The 19,189-nt window shown below is 36.1% G+C and overlaps 3 protein-coding genes across 5 annotated transcripts; 2 read left to right on the forward strand and 1 right to left on the reverse strand.

Moving 5' to 3' along the window:
• Positions 1 to 67: 67 nt before the first annotated feature.
• Positions 68 to 3,155, reverse strand: LOC116851737 (SH3 domain-containing protein C23A1.17-like). Its single transcript, XM_032831458.1, has 5 exons — positions 3,152 to 3,155; positions 2,793 to 2,969; positions 2,250 to 2,475; positions 1,412 to 1,649; positions 68 to 615 (listed from the first exon to the last, which is right to left on the reverse strand). Exons 1-5 carry the CDS (start codon positions 3,153 to 3,155, stop codon positions 169 to 171), a joined length of 1,092 nt encoding a protein of 363 aa, XP_032687349.1. The 3' UTR covers positions 68 to 168.
• Positions 3,156 to 4,713: 1,558 nt separating this feature from the next.
• LOC116851739 (zinc finger protein 512B-like) lies at positions 4,714 to 8,775 on the forward strand. 2 transcript variants are annotated; one of them, XM_032831463.1, is made up of 3 exons: positions 4,714 to 5,758; positions 7,160 to 7,430; positions 8,090 to 8,775. In XM_032831463.1, exons 1-3 carry the CDS (start codon positions 5,630 to 5,632, stop codon positions 8,497 to 8,499), a joined length of 810 nt encoding a protein of 269 aa, XP_032687354.1. In that variant the 5' UTR covers positions 4,714 to 5,629; the 3' UTR covers positions 8,500 to 8,775. The 2 variants fall into 2 exon arrangements, with proteins under 2 accessions (XP_032687354.1, XP_032687355.1); XM_032831464.1 differs by having other exon boundaries at positions 8,093 to 8,775.
• A 4,804-nt stretch (positions 8,776 to 13,579) lies between these two features.
• LOC116851738 (sensory neuron membrane protein 1-like) lies at positions 13,580 to 19,175 on the forward strand. Of its 2 annotated transcripts, none has more exons than XM_032831459.1 (9): positions 13,580 to 13,802; positions 14,555 to 14,671; positions 14,767 to 14,924; positions 15,229 to 15,425; positions 15,826 to 16,031; positions 16,273 to 16,528; positions 17,177 to 17,388; positions 18,146 to 18,372; positions 18,761 to 19,175. In XM_032831459.1, exons 2-9 carry the CDS (start codon positions 14,564 to 14,566, stop codon positions 18,957 to 18,959), a joined length of 1,563 nt encoding a protein of 520 aa, XP_032687350.1. In that variant the 5' UTR covers positions 13,580 to 13,802; positions 14,555 to 14,563; the 3' UTR covers positions 18,960 to 19,175. The 2 variants fall into 2 exon arrangements, with proteins under 2 accessions (XP_032687350.1, XP_032687351.1); XM_032831460.1 differs by having other exon boundaries at positions 13,580 to 13,763.
• The last annotated feature ends 14 nt before the right edge of the window (positions 19,176 to 19,189 follow it).

Here is a 19,189-nt window from a genome sequence, read left to right on the forward strand (position 1 = left end):
TCTCTCTCTCTCTCTCTCTCTCTCTCTCTCTCTCTCTCTTCTTCCTCCCCCCCTCTCTCTCCCTTTCTCGTTTTCTTTCTCTTTCGTTAAAAAACTTATAGCTACTTAGAATTATGCAAGATAAAAAAATGTCATTGTTCCGTGTGCGCTCGTCACTATCCCTCACGTCTAATTCTTATCAGTCTTCCGCTTCTTGTGATCGTGCGCGTGAACAAGATGGTCGACGTGAGCGTCATGATACGAGGGACTATAGCCATAGCCATGGCCATAACCATGCGGCAACACATGACCAATCCCTTGGCCGAAGCCATGGGAGAGAGCCTCGAGGCCGTGGCCGTGTAAATGCATGGACGGGTGAAGGTGCAGCGACGCGAAGGGATGGCTGTGTGCGTAGCCACGGGTGTAGATGGCGCCAGCCAGCCCGCTGGCAGCCAACAGAGGCGCTGAGTGCACCGGAACAGGAAGTGGCGCTGAATGTACCGGAATTGGAACTGGCACTGGCACCGGCACCGGCACTGGGTGTTTGACCGCGACCGGGTATGGCTGCTGCACTGGTACCGCGACGGGATGCTTCACCGGGATCGGTATAGGATGCTCCACAGGAAACGGCACTGCCTGTATGAACGAAAGAGATAGGTTAATATTTCTGTTTTCCGAAAAATTCTGTTCGATTCGCGCTTGCTACGACGAAAACACAGAAACTTTAGCAGATACTCTGGTGGAAATATTTTACTGAAAATCTCCTTGAATTGATCCCTTTTTATTAAAATTCATTACGTTCATAAAATTCATTAAATTCATTAAGATTCTTCAAGACTAATTAAAATTCATTAAAATTCGTAAAATTTATTTTATTGTTATGTAACAATAAAATTTCATGAATTTTAATAAATCTTAATGAATTTTACGAATTTTAATGAATCTTAATGAATTTTAATGAATTTTAATAAATTTTAATTCGTTTTAATGAATTTTAATTCATTTTAATCAATCTTAAAGAATCTTAATGAATTTTAATAAAAAGGAATCAATTAAAAGAGACTCAGTAAATATTTCAATAAAATATTTCCATCGAGGTAATCTTTAATTTTTGAAAATATAATCAGGAAGGTTGGAAATATGAACTCTTCGATTAAAATCTAGGAAAAACGTTTTTGGTTGGAGCAAGACGGAAGCTTTCCGCAAAATTTAACTGAAGAGAAAAAGAAAATAAAGTCAAAGATCAATTCATATAGAACAGAACGCCCTGAGATTATCTTAGATGTACTCTGGACGTTCTACAGCACTCCCCAGAACATTCTGGACACGTTCAGGATAATTCTGGGATAATTTTGTGCCGTCAGGGAATGTCCGTCATTAGCGAGACAAATCTCGTTTCTACGAATGAAAGTAAGACTGACGAATGAATTACCTGGGGCACCGGTATAGGGATAGGGACCGGTCTGTGAATGATCTTCTCGATCGGTACCGGTATCACCTTCTCCACCGGCACGTGATACGGTTTCTCTATGATCACCGGCTCAGGAACTGGTACCGGTTTTTCCAGCACCACATGCTTCGTTATGTACACTGGCAGAGTCTTTACGATGCCGGGGGTTAGGGCGATGCCACCCTTACCGTAAGTAGGAAGCGCACCCGCTAAATGCAACCTGTCGAGCGACGAATTTTCAAAAAAACATGACAATATTTTATTATCATTGTTATGTAATTTTTTATTTAGCATTAAAAAAATTAAAAATTTTGTTCATTTTATTTTTGTATGATTTTTGCGCTAACAAACAAAAAGTACGAACAAAAAGTACGAATGAGATAATCAGAGAATTTAGTTTGTTATGTAAATTAATTATTGAAAATCATCGTAAAAAATTAATTATTTAAAAAATAAATATTAATATAAACAGATATAATCATTTGTAATTAATTATATATATATATATATATATATATATATATATATATATATATATATATATATATATATATAATTAATTATAATTAATTACATTAATAGTTACAATAATATATACATATATAAAAAATCAACATTTAAACTCTCTGTAACGTTCGACCAATGTCTCTTCAACAAACAAACAGTAGAAACCAATTAATTAATTGGAATTATTTAAAAAAATTAAGCTTAGATGCAAGATGCAAGATGTATGTATTGAATTACTTAATACTTTATCTCAGCGCTAATTTTTTTCAAACTTATTAATGTAACCATTATCGACATTAATTCAGCATTTTACCCAGAATGCAGGTTGACCTCTGGCAGTTTGAGCCCTTTCCAAGGCGCGTGATCGATCATCCACGGGTGCCCGTGTCCATATCCGTAAGGACTTGGTAGACCGACCCATCCGTCGTTGCTGACGATACCTCGTTTCTGCTGCTTCGCATCCTCCGGCACCGACGCGAGCGCGCAAGTACACAGCAGTGTGAGGAACAGCTGAAATATCGCGTCGATGCGGAAATTCACTCAACAACCCTCAGCAACAGTAATATTTATAATTACAACACGTTTACGTAGCATTTGCTCGTCAAGAATCGTCACGTATTCACAGCGTTACAATACGCAAACAAATCTACGGTTGAAATCAAAATCTAACTAGGACAGTCGCGAACTTACAAAAGATTAACTTTGACTTACGACACCCGACTAACGAGATACTTTTATCAAGGCAATTTATTCCTGAAGATTGATCAGCAGAGACTTACGGGGATCTTCGACATTGCTCTCTCGTCGCGGTTGAACTGTTCGTGAAATCCTCAGGACGGAAACCTTTTATATTTACGGAACGAGCTATCGACAGTTTGACGGATCCAGAACGAGGAGCAAGTCGGATTCCCATCTACGATCAGATCGGGGAACTCGCTCTTGTCAATCGATACGACCCTCGCGCTTCCGCTGAGGAAAGTTGATCCCGACGGGTCTAGTTTCGCGACGGCATTTCGCGATAATGCGCGAATTCCTACGATGTGCAAAATAATAGAGACACATATGACAAATTAATTACTAAAATTTTCGGAACGAGATGAACAAAATAATTAATATTGTTTCGCCGAGAACGACACCAGTTTCGCGTTCGATTACAAGCTCGTAGCTACGGATGGCGCAATTACGTCCGACGAGTGAACAGTTTGTACCACTTACCCATATTCGTTTTAATTACGTCCGATTTACCGCGCTTCCAAGCACGTACGATCAAAAGGAAGCGTCCAGGAATTCGCCACACGCTACTCGATAGTATCGTTCACACGAGTAATTTATATAAGCTAAGACCTCTGAGTTAGAAACTCGCCCCTCTTTTTCCGTGTGAGAATGCATTCGACGCGAGTCAATACTAACTAACGTTGTTGCTAATGGTAAGAAGCAATGTCGAAGTATAACAAAAACGCTGATATGCATATGTAAAGGTAGAAAGTAGGAACGAAAATGAAGCGGACACGTACATACAGAAAAATGCATTCAAGCAAATGCTGTTTGTTTCAAGTGTCTTAGATAGCACAAGATTTTCAAGAGATATCCTGGGAACGTTCTCAAAACATAGGACGAAGAAATGTAAATTAAATAATCTCTTTTCTTAGCAGTAGAATGATATTTTTCTGTGTGCGTAAAAACGAGAGAGCAATGCGTTTAGCAAGAAGATGCAAGAAGAAGAAGAAGAAGAAAGAAAAACAGCTGAGGTTTGCAGAACCACCGTGAACATTTTCTTCCCAACACAAACGACGATTTTGCGTCCCCTTGTTATGTCGTATCGCGTACGTGAGTTCCGCTAATTCGCAATACGTGGCGCGAAGCTCGACCAGCGTCATTGGGTGTGTATGCTGTTATGTGTTCGCCGGCGAACGATGGTCAATGAATAATGAATAACGAGCAGTCGCGGCCGGCATTAGGAACGAGCGACGCATTAGAAAATGAAAGTTAGGAAAGTCTCTCCACGGCTAACGCGGAAGCGACGAGGAAAACGTGCACCTGTCTTGATCTCGTTGACCGAATAAAGGAAGACCACGACAAAAGGAACCGCGCACGATTTCCGTCGCTAGAATGATACTTAAGTCCTGCTCCAAATGACCGTTATTGAACGCTATTGACCGTTATTCTTTTTACGTGAGACTAAGGAGTTATCGACAATGCTTCAGTACATTAATACTGAATGCTGTGACTGGCACAGCTGTAGTCACTGTGGCCCGTATCAATAGCCATTACTTGAAACTTGTTTCATGTCACATACTCGGACCTGCATTTGAAGTTAAGGCTCCTGGTCCCTCGCATTGTCTATCTCTTTTTAATGACGTCAGAAGCGAAAAAATGCATGCTAAAAATTCTGGCGAAATACGTTGAAATAAAAATATATACCCATAAAGTAACACTTGTACATACACACACACACACACACAATTGATTAAACAAATTTGTAAGATATTCCATGCATTCCCTTTTTGCTTTAACAATTAATTTATGAATTATCCTTTATTTGTGAATTTATTTGTGAATTTATTTGTGAATTATGAATTTATTTGTGTATTTATTTGTGAATTATCCTTGAATAGAAATAGGCGAAGAAATAGGTTAAGAAGATGAATTGTATATCACGTTAATTTACGACAAATTATTGATTATTAGAACAAAAGGGGAGAAATATCTTATAAATTTGTTTAATTGATTGCAAGTATTACTTTATGGATATATATTTTTATTTATTAACGTATTTTGCAAGAATTTTCAGCATGCATTTTCTCGCTTCTGACGTCATTAAAAATAAATAGACAATGTGAGAGGCTAGCTCTCTTTTGGTCGTATAACCGATTTTCCAAGTGCATTTAATTACGATTAAATGTACATACTTTATGTGTAACTTAATGGAGCACGTTGAATTTCTTGCGTTGCCTTATATGACATATGCGATATTATATTTGTAATTATGATTTAATTGAAAAAATTCATGTCTAATTAAGTTCAAATCTATGTATCTCACTTGAGTTTCAAGTAACGATTGTTAACACGCAACTATACGACTAATGAGACTATTGCGTCTTATTAAATTATTTATTAGTAGCTTATCAAGTATTTGTACAAAGTATTTGCATTTAATTGCAATTCCAATTAATTGTATTTGAAGAATTGGTTATATGATCAATAGAGAGTCGGTGAAACGAGGCAAAAGATATATGCGTTTCGAATTATATTTATTTACTACATTTTAGGTAATTCAATCACTGGTTAAGCTTTTGCACAGTCGACAGAAATAAACGCGGTAGTAATCAACATGTTAGTAGAGCACGTTGTCTCGTAACGCATACATCACAGTAACATCCGTGATGTGTACAATGCACTCGAGTGGCAAATCGATTCCAGCGACGTACGCGCGCGATATTGAAACGAGCGCTCACGTATCGAGAACAATCGCGGCTATCTGGACGATCTGGAAGAGCGAAGTCGCGGTCTCACCGCGCCGCTAATGTATGCTTCAGGGTGCCTCGGTCTGCGCGTCTTCCTTGTCGCCTTCGTGGACTTCGCAGGAGAGAAAAGCGGCCTCGGCCGACTATTTGGCTGCCACCCAGATTCGGCAGTAGCGAAAGTGTATCGGCCATAGAATCGCTCGTGACGATTGCTCCTCTTCTTCGGCTGATGCGTCGCCGACGGCTGATGCCCTATAAATACTTACGGGGGTCACGATTCCTGAACAAACTCAGTTTTTCGTCGGCATCGCGACTAGCAACTGGAACCCGAGAACGATCGGCCATGAAGCTTCTTCTGGTACGAGTCCTCGTGTTTCTCTTATCGTCGAGATCGCGTTCGATGTAACACGCGCAGTTAACCAAGGCAGATAAGACAAAGGACGCGATGCGATGATTCAGTGACTTATGTGTCGTTTGTGAATCGCGACTAATTATTGTGCAACGTTTGAATACAATATCGTGTAATCCAAAACACACTTTGGATATGTGATTTGAAATTCGCGATATTAAAGAACAGAGAATTATATTATAGATAATATACAGGGTGTTAATTAAGTACGTTGCCATACTCAACAGAGCGATTCTTTGGTTTATTTCAAGTAAAATTTCAAGTAAAGTTCATATAAACATCCTAAATGGCTTAATTTCTGAAATAAAAAAATTTAAACGTGTAGTAATAATCTATTTCGTTTAGAACAGCTTCCTCTAGTATGGTGTTCTAACATAGGCTTTCCAAAATCAACAGTGTTCCTTACAAAAGAATCCTTTTCTCGAAGATAGCGGTGAATATTCGCAAATATTTTACGACATGGTAAATTGCGTTGGGGATATTTTTCTGCATAAATACGCCTTGCCTCACGTGAGTTACTATATGCAAGACCGTAGGCAAAGTGCATATCTGTCATTTCAAAATTTGTAAACTTAGGCATTATGAAACCGATATAGAAACCGATTTTGATGGACTGAAACAATTTGGCCCGAAAACGTATGCACAAGCTAACCGACCCGCAGCAACATGAAGTTCATATAAAAATGTGTCCTAAACGGCTTAGTTTCCGAAATACAGGTGAATGTTCGCTAATATTTGACGAAACGATAAATTGCGTTGGAAATATCTTCCTACATAAATACGCTTTGCTTTACGTGAGTTACCAAAAAAGACTTTTTTTTATTTTATGACTTTGATTTTGACTTTATCACTTTGTTTACGATCGTGCGAATGGTAACTCACGTGAAGCAAGGCGTATTTATGTAGGAAGATATTTCCAACGCAATTTATTGTTTCGTCAAATATTAGCGAACATTCATCTGTATTTCGGAAACTAAGCCGTTTAGGACACATTTTTATATGAACTTTTTTACTTGAAATAAACCAAAGAATCGCTCTGTTGAGTATGGCAGCATACTTAACTAACACCCTGTATATAATTATGCGTATGGTTACAGAATTATGTATATATATAATTTTATATATTATTATTATCACGCGAAAAATTAAAAATTACGAATTTTAGGCGGTATGTTATATGGATCAATATTCGAAGATGCATTCGTTTATGAATGTAATTCTGATTCTTCGAACGTTTTTTTGCAAACTGAATTTATTCTGTTGCGAATTACATAAATTTTCTGAAGCAAGAGAGAGAGAAAGAAAACCTAAACTGATATCCTAACTAACCGTGATCTCATTCCCACATAGATAATGTCGCTGGTGGCGGCTAGCAGTGTAGCAGTTACTGTCGAGAACAATTTGCGACGAAAGAACAGTGCTTCTGTAGGAGAGAAGAAACACGGCAAAAGAGGACTCGACCATTTGGGATATGGCTTACAGCAGGAACATCAGGAACACTTGTACGGACCACCGGCACAATCGCCTCCTGTTTACGAAGTCCCAGCGCCGGACGTCAGTCATCCGATACCAGGATACATTCCGGAGCCGTCACCGCCGGTCGCCGTTGGACACCCAGTTGGTTAGTAAACGCTTTATGCTTGTTTTACAAAAAAGCTCTTATTTTATAAAGGAATCTTCATTCTTTATTGACTCCAAATTTAAATTTTTTTATTTGATTTCTGCAGTGATCATTGATTAATCTTTATCAATTAATAACTCAAAATTTTACGTGGTTGTTTGCAAAATAATAAAGAAATTTCGTGTTCAATTTGATAAACTTTACCTACACACAACATGTATGTCAATGATTGTCAGACACCCTGTATAAGCCAATATTACGTTTGTTGTACTTATAACATAACATGGTTCTTTTTGAAACAAATCAAGTGACGCGATATCGTCGCGACGCCAAGTACAAGTAAAGACAAATCCGAGAATGACAGACCGAGACCGAGATGTGACTATGTTCATGGTATACGACGCTACCAAGAAGCTTATCCGGAATTTTTGCGACGATCGTACTTCCAACTAAAATATCTCGGGAAATAAAGCCGCAATGGAAAATCTAATTACATTTCTGACAGAAACGTTAATATAAGCTTTCAATTGCGACCAGTCTGAAAAAATTAGTGCTGTCAATCCTGCTGAGATCTGAAATTATCACAATCCAAAATACAAATTTCCAGCGGTCGGTTTTTCCTTTCGATCGATTAAATATATATCGCGTCCTCTTTTCAGCAGCAGTACCGGTTCCACAGCCGATACCGCACCCGGTGCCGCAACCCGTGGCGGTGCCCGTAGCAGTGCCGATCACGAAGCATGTGCCGTTCCCCGTGCCAGTGCCAATCCACATTGACCGCGCAGTACCGGTAGCGGTGCCTGTTCCCAAGCCGTATCCAGTCACCGTGGAGAGGATCGTTCCCGTGGACCGGCCTGTTCCGGTGCCTGTCGAGAAGCCGGTGCACATTCCGGTGGACCGCCCGATACACGTGCCGGTCCCGGTGCCAAAGCCATATCCTATCACCTTCGAGAAGATCGTGCACGTGGACCGGCCGTATCCGGTGCACGTGGCTGTACCGGTACACATACCGAAGCCGTATCCGGTACCGATTGCCATTCACGCGCACTACAAGTCGCACGCCTGGTAATTCGTTCGTTCCACGTTATACTCGTCTTCCTCGGCGCTTCAATGACAATATTAAGTACATACGTGTGTCTCGTCTGTCGTCGCTTAACACGGGGTAACTTTCATAATATCATAAGTACGATTATCGTAGAGTTAACGTGGATCATAATTAATCTTGCCTGACGAGATGAAATGTGCGTTCAGGACTGATGTTGCGTCGACGAAGTTTTGTACGTTCTTTTTTAAATAAACAATGTTATTAAAAGCTTCTTTACTGCTATCCTACAAGCGCGCTAAAAGCTAGTTGAAAACCACTAAAATTCTGAGATTCTCGACAAATCGCATTGTTACTAGGAAAGGAAGTGCGGCGTTGCATGAACTTGTACTGTTAATATTGTTATCATGATTAATGCAACCACAACAGTGTCACGATCGCGACACGTGAGGTAGTTACAAGGTAAGAACCAAATCACTTATGCATTTATACACTACACAGTAACAAAGTTTGTGAGCTTTCAAGTATGACATCGTTACGACGTCGTTAACGTCCTTGCCCTTTAATCACATCATCGATATAAAATGTTTAACGACACAATTACTTCCTCTAGAATTATTCTTATTATTTTTATTGTACAATATTTTTATATATCTTACGTATATAACATGACACTTCGCAATTACAACAGCGTTTAATATTTGGATATCTCATTATTTCATTGTTTCAGTGATGAGATTATGAAACCGATAAAACGTTGCGTCGAATGGACCAAATGATCGTCGTGAAGCAGCGAAAAGAACAAAAACGAGAAATTTACATATTGAATTATTTGATAGCCGCTATCACTTTGGAGGGGTATTGCCGGCCAATGAAAGGTCTTCGCGTGTCCTCAGATCTCCTCCCCGTTCTTGCGCACTCACTATCGAACGACGCGGTCGAACGTGGAAAATGTCGCACCTACGGAAAAGTGTACCAATGGAGGCGACAAGGAAAGGTCGTGCTTTCCACGTAGCGGCTCTCTCATGCATTGTTGACGAGCGAATACTTATTGTTAGCTGAGGCATTGCGCTCTATAGGCATGTCGTTCATATTATAGGTGTTAGGAAGCGTATATAATCCTACTTTTTCCTATAAATCTGCAATTTTTTCAGTTAACCATGAGCAGAGATTCCAATTTTCGGTCGATCAGTACTAAATCATGGAAAATTTAGTCGACCGCGGATCTCTATGGATTACTCATAGATCATTGATGCATTGATGTATCCGCGAGGATACCCGGACAGCATAAATTTTTAAAAGACGTCTAAAAAAATAGGACGTCTTTAAGACATCTTTTAGAAGTTTGTTTTGTCTGGGTGTAGACATTTAAATATTTTTCGCGTTAGATCCATACGCACAAGTTGTAACTCAAGCTGTGACAGCTACGTTATCGCTATTACAATGCGTTTAATGGCAATTTAACGATTGAAATTTACAGATTTTCGTGAGAAAAGCAAACAGCCCAGCAGCCTGGTTAGCTAAGAAGGTTAACTATACTCGAGGAATCGTGCGAACCTGAACGTGATGCCGCCGCTGACTATCGACCATCATTCACTCCGTTCTCTGTTCCGTAAATAAAACGCGAAAACATGTGGACGTTCTCGCCATCTGTCATCCGCGAAAATGCCCATATCATCTCTCAAATCGGCATACTCTGGAAGAAACGGTAACCCCGTTACCGGTATCAGCTAGTTGCTATCTCTTAGCCATCATAGCTCTCAGTATCTGTACGTTTAGCGACATAGATACATGGATCTTCTCTCTGGAAAGCACGGACGACAGACGTTTCTTCTCAGTGAAAACCGAGTTTTCTCGCGATTTGTGTTATCGCCGCGGTAATCCGGCGCGATCTCTCGTTTTTGGTTGATCAGGATGACTCTCTTGTTCCGAGAGAATTTGCTTGATCTCGCGAACTCGGCGAAAAGAACATGGTGATGGCAATTCTAAACTGACAACTATACAAATTTTATATACAGAATTCATATATACGGTTTAATAAACTATTTTGTAGTTGTCGCAACTTAAATTTTAGTTATAATAATTATAAAATGATTTATTAAGCATATGAATAGTTTATTAATATACAGAGTGGTCCACTTAAATCAGACACCTTGAAAACTTCATTTATTTTTGATAATACGGAAAAATGTTTTAGATGAAAGTGGAAGGGTGTCGAGGGGGACATATTTTGGTCACGTTTTTTTTCTAGCTGGAGGCGCTAAAGATATGAGGGTCGCCTTCACTTTTTTAAATGGAATTATGATTTTTTTATAAATATGATTCCTTTATTTATTTTATGTATAAAAATACTGAAAAATATAATTGTCGAAAAATCAATAGTTTACGAGATATTTTATACTTCATTCTGACAAAAAATTTAGTCAAGGAAATGTTCAAGATGATGTCCTCCCTTTCATCTGAAACATTTTTCCGTATCATCAAAAATAAGTGAGATATTCAAGGTGTTCGATTTAAGTGGACCACCCTGTATATTACAATTCTCGTATAGCTGTCACCTATATAGCTGCCATCCCCTTGTTTTCTCTGAGTGCGGTATGACATGCGATGTTGAAGCTACACTTCGCAGTTCGTGTATTTGCATGATGCATGAGAGAATTTCTCAATTAAACTCCATTTAACAAGCAGTGATGGTCGTTTCTCAATTTAATTGTTGTATGCATTATTTTGAAGTTGATAAAAGTGCGTGTCAAATCCTCTTTTATAAAGAGCTCTAATGACGAAATTATACCTAATAATAATTCTCGGCCCATTACACAAGCAAATCTCAACTTACAATTGAAGCACAAGTTAATTTTTACAAAAATTAATTTTCTCTCTGCTTTCTTGTTACTCACTGTAATACATTTTTTTCTACGGGAGATACATTCTTCTATTTATATATTTTCTATATGTCTTATTTAGTACGACATAATTAAACCTGTCAAGTTAAATACTTCGTAAATTACATGCATGTGATTACAAGCGCGTAAATTTTGACAATCAATAAGGATTATCTCCTTGGCTTTTTATTTAATCATGGAACTTCGATCGTAATTTTCATTCTTTCTTGCCTGCCCACCTTCCCATCTTTTTTGTTGAACATACACAAGCTTCGACTTTCCTTCGTACATCGAAACTCATTTTAATGGGACCTCGGTTACGATAACTACGTCTACGATAGACGTCAGTAATAATACAGAGCTTACTCCAGAGCGGGTAGCGTATCTATAGCGAGCTCATGTTTAATGAATCATTCGGCGCCTTTTGCGCTCGATAGGCGTTACACTTGACACTAAAGGCGCGGATCTATACCGCCGACTTAAGGCCGACAAACATTGTAGCGATCGAAAGAAATGCACTTCTATGCCATACAATTGTAGTGATAAGGCATATTTTGCACTCCGGACTAAAGATTACTTTCTGCGACTGACTTTCCGAATCGGACGAACTGTTTCAGTCCAATTATTATCGAAAGGAATGCTATCCATATAACAATATTCGAATATTCTTAGAACGTTCTTAGGATATCTGTTGAACATTTATGCTACATGGGATTCTAATTTTATAAAATTATATATTTTTAAAAAATCATATAGTTTTATAAAATTTTCTATTTTCAATACATGGCTTATTTTGTCGGTCGAAATGTAATTATAACTAAATTTTTGTTATAGTTTGCTGGAAAAATTTTCTGAAATGTTCAGTCTCATATATCACAAAGAATTCAAAAAGAATTTAGTTGTATGTCACTAATTCTGAGTACATTTTTAAATACAAAAAGAAATCTTTAGAATTCAGTTCAGTGAAAAGAATTCTTTTTGTATTTAAAAATAAACTCAGAATTGGTGGCCTACAACTGAATTCTTTTTGAATTCTCTGTGCTATCTGGAGTGCTAACCTTAACAATATAGATATCCAAAAGATGTGCAGAGTATGACCTGAGGATATCCTGACGACGTTTCTACGTCTCAGAACATTCTTGGGACGTCCTTAGGACACCTTGTGTTATTTGAAAATTGTTTTTCACTCAGTTTGAATACCAATGTGTTAACTTCATACAATTTGAAAATTATTAAAAAAACTTAGCATCTAGTTTAAAATATATGTCAATTTTGTGTTTAAAATTATATTACGCATACGAAATTACAATCAGGATTTGTATCTCTGCGTGTTAAACTGTACATTATAATGAAACGTCATAGTGAAACTATCATCAAATTAGAATAGGCAAGCTGGCTATACATATTTGGCCAGCAAAATCCAATTGGCGAATAATGTATACATATACATTTAATGAGGAGGAAACAGAAATAGAAACTTAAATAAATATCTATAAACATATGATATTGTATATTGAAATTGTCCGAAAATGACAAAAATTCAATTTTTTCTAAAACTTTTGTGATAAAAAATATCATTCCTAAATTTCTTTTGAAGGAGAAATATTTAAATTTAATACAAATTTATAGTTTTAGTAAAATTTGCTTTTCAAATTTCTGTCATACACAACACAGAGTCATCAAAGTACTTCTAACTTGATTTGCACACAATTGTTCTTAGAAAGTTAAACTTATTAACTATAAACCTAAAATAACTTTTAAATTACAGTTTTAACTTTTTAACTTTTAAGTATTAAATTAACGTTTTAACTTTTTAGTATTAATTTTGGAAGCCCTCAATTTGATATTTTTAGATCTTCTAAATATATGATAGAGTTAATCCAGACAGCACAAGATCTCCAGGGGATGTCCTGGGAATATTTTCAGAACGTAGGGTCGTTCTCAGAACATTTTTAGAGAGAATGTCTTGTGGAGATCTGTGCTATTTGGGAAACCGACACTTTAAATTTAATTAATTAAGGCTTTGTTAAAGAAAATGGCTTGATTGAAGAATTAATTAAATATACCCTATATATATATTGTTTTCCACACATTATTTTGAAAAAAATGATACATGTAAAGCTTGCACAGCGCACGCGATAGCTTCTTCTAGGAAGAGAAGCAACTGTGTCTTCATTGCGAGTTCAATAAATCTATCCAAAAGCTTCTGATCGCGCAGTCGCAAGGCACCGATGTCGTCGAATCACGAGCATTGGACAAACAAAGATACGCGTATGTGTGTGAGAATGTGTGAATGTGAAAATAACCTCGGAAAAGTGAACAGTTTGCTGGTGAAAGCTACTGAAGACCAACGACAAAGAGGTGATCAAAATCGAAGAACGAGACGTCGACGCAGGAGCGAATCCTTCGGTAACTTCGGTAATCGTGCTTTCCAAAGAACTTCCTCAGGTGTGCCACAAATACTCAAAGCAACAAACGATACAATAGAAAAAGAAAAAAAAATAGAAGAAGCGAGATCAAGAAAGTCTTGTGAAGTTCTGTTACAACAAAAAACCAAAGAATCGAAACTTTCATTTTATCAATTTTAGAATTCCAAGACTTTGTCTGTTTTGAAAATTGAGGATTTTGTCCAGTTTGAGACATGACGATCTTATCAATTTTTGAGATCGAGCCTTTGCCTTCAAAAAATGACTTTCGTCGTCTCCGAAAGTTGAGGATTTTGTCGAATCTGAAAACAGAATGTCTCGTTGATTCTTGAAATCAAAATTTTGTTAATCTTGGACAACAAGAATTCGGTAGAATTCAGAAAATCTCCAAGCTGAAGACTTTGTAGATTCTAGAAGCCGAGGATTGTGTCGGACAAAGGATGGGTAATTTTCAAGAATTCCTTTCCAAACGACTGAGGAACGATGTCGCGCGTCGTGCGCTGCGCCGAGTTAATGAAACTATGCGCAATCCGATTTTGAGGCGACTATTATCCTTTTCCAGCATCGGCAAGATCCTCAACGTCGTGCTACGTGCTATTGACCATAAAGTGTCGGTAATTTAATGTCGAAGTGATTAGTTTCGGTGAGAAAAATCTGTTCTTTTGAAATGTAACACTAGATTCTGTGAAAATTGCCGTTTTCTTTTCTCGCAATTTTTCATATTTTGAGACATAAAATCTAATACAATTCGCTCTTCTCGATACTTTTTCTCAGATTAATAACATGGTGTCTATAAAGAAGCTGGGACTCGCTGGACTTGGCACATTCTTCATTGGTTTCATTAATTACAACCTAGGTTTTCCTGCAATATTGAAATCACAAGTGAAATCGGTAAATAAATATCTTAAAACCATCAAAGTTTTTGGAAGTGTCAAAAGTATGACGATTCTTTTAACGTTACAACAATATATCGCATAAATTTGCAGCAAGTCAGTCTGAAGAAAGGCACGGAAATGCGCGATTTTTGGGAGAAGCTTCCGCAACCGTTACACTTCGCTATCTACATTTTCAATGTGACGAATTTTAACGAAATCAAATCAGGAGCGAAACCAATCGTGCAAGAACTCGGACCATTTCACTACGAGTAAGTGATAATATAAAAATGATATTATCATTTTACTGGTAATATAGAAGTGATTTGTACGTAATTATTTTAAAAACGGCATTACCGAATTAACCGTATTATATAAATGGCATACATACAACTCCTGGTTAGTCGCTGCGGAACTCTTCAATAAACACCAACTAACGTTGAAAGCGAGAAAATGTCCAAAATTCTGATCGAGATGACCGCGGCGAGTAGCCAGAAACCTTAAGTAACACTTGAACACGAATTTATTAGCGCGAGATGCGAAAGAAACTAATCGCAACATCGATATGATTTTCAGCTTATATCGGGACAAAGAGAACATCGTCGACCAAGAAGAAGAAGACAGTGTCGAGTATAGCTTGAAGCAAGTTTGGTATTTCAATCGAGAGAAAAGCGCCATGTCAGATGACGTGGATATCTATTCGTTTCATCCCGTTATGTTAGCAATAATCCTCATCGCCCAGAGAGACAAGCCATCCGCGATGGCAGTCATTAGTAAGTGCAATGTAGGAGATTTTGACATGTGACAAATAGAATGTATTTGTATACTCAAAAAATCTAAAATATCTGTATTTTTATCGAAAATTGAATGACTTCATCTTATGCCCTCGTTTTTTGCTCATTACTTTGTAATTTTTTTTGCGACCATGAATTTTGACTAGTTTGAAGTTTAAGGACTTTCTGGTCCCGAAAGTAAAGAATAGAGATTTTGTGAATACCAATCATCAAGCAATTCATGTCAATATTGGAAATCTTGGTCACTTTAAATACTTTGTCAATTTAAAAAAATTGAGGAATTTATCGATTCTACAAATATATCGAAGTTTCGTCGATTATGAAAATAGAATACATTTATTTGGTTATTTAGATTTACTTATTCTTATGTTATTGATAGGCAAGGCAATCGACAGTATTTTCAAGAAACCTGAATCAATATTCATCAAAACTACTGTGAAAGAATTATTCTTCCATGGTGTATACGTCGACTGTAGAAATATAACCGATTTCGCTGGATCCGCAATCTGTACCCTACTGCAAGAAAAGGACGAAATGTTCATAAAAGAAGGGGACTCAATTTACAAATACGGTTATCTCGCTAAGGTACGTGACATTCTAAAATAATCTTTTTATTATTGTAAGAAATTTAAATCAAATGAGAGTAATTAAAATAACAACTAAAATAGAGATAAACCAATTATTCTCTATTTTTGAAGTTTGCAATGTGCATTTTTACTTAGAAATAAAATGTGAGATATTTCGATAATAATATATATCTAAATATATTCTTTAACTTGTTTGACTTGTTTAACTTTGATAATTTGATCTGTTACTTGCGTTTTAGCGGAACGGGACTTACTTGCCAGATCGTATAAAAGTATTGCGCGGAATCAAGAATTACGAAGATGTAGGCCGCGTCCTATCTTTAGGAAACGGGACGAAGATGAACTTTTGGTCAGGCAGCCCCTGTAACGACTTCCGCGGCACGGATGGAACTATATTCCCGCCCTTTCTTAGCAATGATAAACTTGTTTGGGCACACTTTCCGGATATCTGTCGAAGTATAGCAGCCTACTATGTCGATCCAGGAAAGATTAAAGGTATCACTGATCGAAGGTATCTCGTTAAAACGCGTTCTTCCATATAAGTATATATGACAGCGTAATATCCGGCGACAAATCAGTTATTAATATCTCATAAAAGGATATAATTTTATTTAATAATTAGTTAATTCTATTATGTACAATTTTATAAAATATTTAATAAATCCAGTTACTAATAACATTAAACTCAAATTAAGTAGTATTTCAGTAACAAAAAAAGTCAGCAAATAAAATTCCATAAATAAAAAGTCAGTAAATAAAATCAAATAAGATATAAATAAAATATAATATGATAAAATCAAAAGATCTAAATTTTATAAAAAATAACGTTATGTGTGTGTGTATATATATATATATATATATATATATATATATATATATATATATATATATATATTAGTTTTTTGTACTTAGAAAAGATAAAAGTTATTCCACGAAAGAACACGACGATCTTATACAATTTTTTAAAAATTCACATAGCAGAAGATTTAAAAGATGTCCCAAAGACATCCAGAGGATTGCTAAACGTCTGTTTAAGTCTTCAGAATATCCTAAAAATATTTCGAAGATTTCTGAATGTCCAAACAAGTTCCCAAGATATCTCTTCAAGATCTTGTGCTATAAAGGATTTCTTTTATTTGTCAGGTTTCAAAACGTTACATTACACAGCAGATTTGGGAGATCCGTCCATAGATGAAGACGTGAGATGCCTCTGTCGCGAATCTGATGGATGCATGCCGAAAAACATTTTTGACGCGGGTCCCTGCTTAAACGTGCCCATAAGAATAAGTTTACCTCATCTACTTAACTCCGATCCACATTATTATGAGCTGATCGATGGATTAAAACCCGATTTGGTTAACTTTTATAATTGTATATTTATAAACGCGTATTGTACACTATATCGATATATATATACTATATATTTTTTTTTTTTTTTTATTTTATCATAAATAATAAGTATCTTCGATATATAATCAGTCAGATAAATATAGATTAATAAAAGCTAAATGTTATGAGTTTTATTTGCGTGCGTAGTAATAAATTTAATGCATTGGATCACTATAAAAATAATATAAATAATTAAATATTTTGATTTTTAGTCTTCCTCGATAATGACAATTTTTAATTTACAGAATATAAACAACGTAACAATAAGTTACGAAATAATAAGTTATAATTATTAAAAAACACGTTAATAGTAGTTATAATAAATAAAAGTTAAAATAAATAATATATATATCGCTATTATATATCTTTTATTTATTATAATTATTATTAACGTGTTTTCTAATAATTATAACTTATTATTTCGTAACTTATTGTTACGTTGTTTATATTCTGTAAATTAAAAATTGTCATTATCGAGGAAGACTAAAAATCAAGATATTTAGTTATTTATATTATTTTTATAGTGATCCAATGCATTATTACTACACACGCAACTAAAATTTATAACATTTAGCTTTTATCAGTCTATATTTATCTGATTGATTATATATCGAAGATATTTATTATTTATGATAAAATAAAATTTATTATGGCAGCGTTTCTTTTTAGTAAATAGAAAATTATGTGTCACGAGAAAGTTGTAATTAAATATACTATTTGTAGGAAAAGCATATGATGACTTTCGACTTCGATCCGATGACAGGCACCCCACTGAAGGCGTTCAAGAAGATTGAATTCAACGTAATGATAGGACCTATCTCGAAGCTCAAACTGATGAAGTCTTTCCCAGAAGCTCTTTTCCCGATATTCTGGGTAGATGACGGAATCGAGCTCGGACCTATTCTCATGAAACCATTGAAAGTTGCATACATGCAGATTTTAATTGCAAAGTAAGTGATATTATCGAATTAATATTTCCACATAAAAGTATTAAACTATAAATCATAAAATAATATAAAATTTCAATCAATACAACATATCAAAGCGATTCTTGCGAAAGCAAACTCGATTTTGAGAGATTTTACTATTGAGAAGTATCGCGATAAGAAAACAAGACCCCAGACAACATAATGTCTAAACTCGGGACGTCTTTAAGACGTCTTTTAGACGTCTTATGTCCCGATTTTAGATATTATGTTGTCTGGGACATCTCGCATTTAGAGACGAGCATGAAAAACAGTGACAATATTCTAAAAATGAATTTATCGTAAAGATATGAATTCTCACATGGAAGAGCAAAATCGTAAAACGATTGATTGACATCTTTTACGTTCGCAGGATAGTACTTTGGTTCATGATGTTGAGTGGAATAGGCATGATGGGCGTCGCTGGGGTAAAATATTACAAAGAGAAAAATAGCAACAACGTAAACATGTCACCAATTCCGGACACAAAGCAGGAAGGAAATAATGCTCCAATGGCTCAGACGATGACTATCAGCACTATACCTGGTGTGGTACCACTCAGTATCGATTAACAGACGATAACCATCGTATTGTCAGCTTATCGTTGAAACTGAAAAATTGTCGAGAGCTGACATTGATAACAGGATGATGATCGCAGTACGTCGCGAATAATATTTTGCAAGATATCATTACTTCTTGATATTTTTTAATAATATATTTATTTTAGTAGCGCGACTTTATTATGATATATATATATATATATATATATATATATATATATATATATATATATATATATATA

This window comes from Odontomachus brunneus, unplaced genomic scaffold (assembly GCF_010583005.1).
Source record: "Odontomachus brunneus isolate Ranch 3 - 2012 unplaced genomic scaffold, Obru_v1 Obru_scaffold_188, whole genome shotgun sequence".
NCBI classification, from domain to species: Eukaryota; Metazoa; Arthropoda; class Insecta; order Hymenoptera; family Formicidae; genus Odontomachus; species Odontomachus brunneus.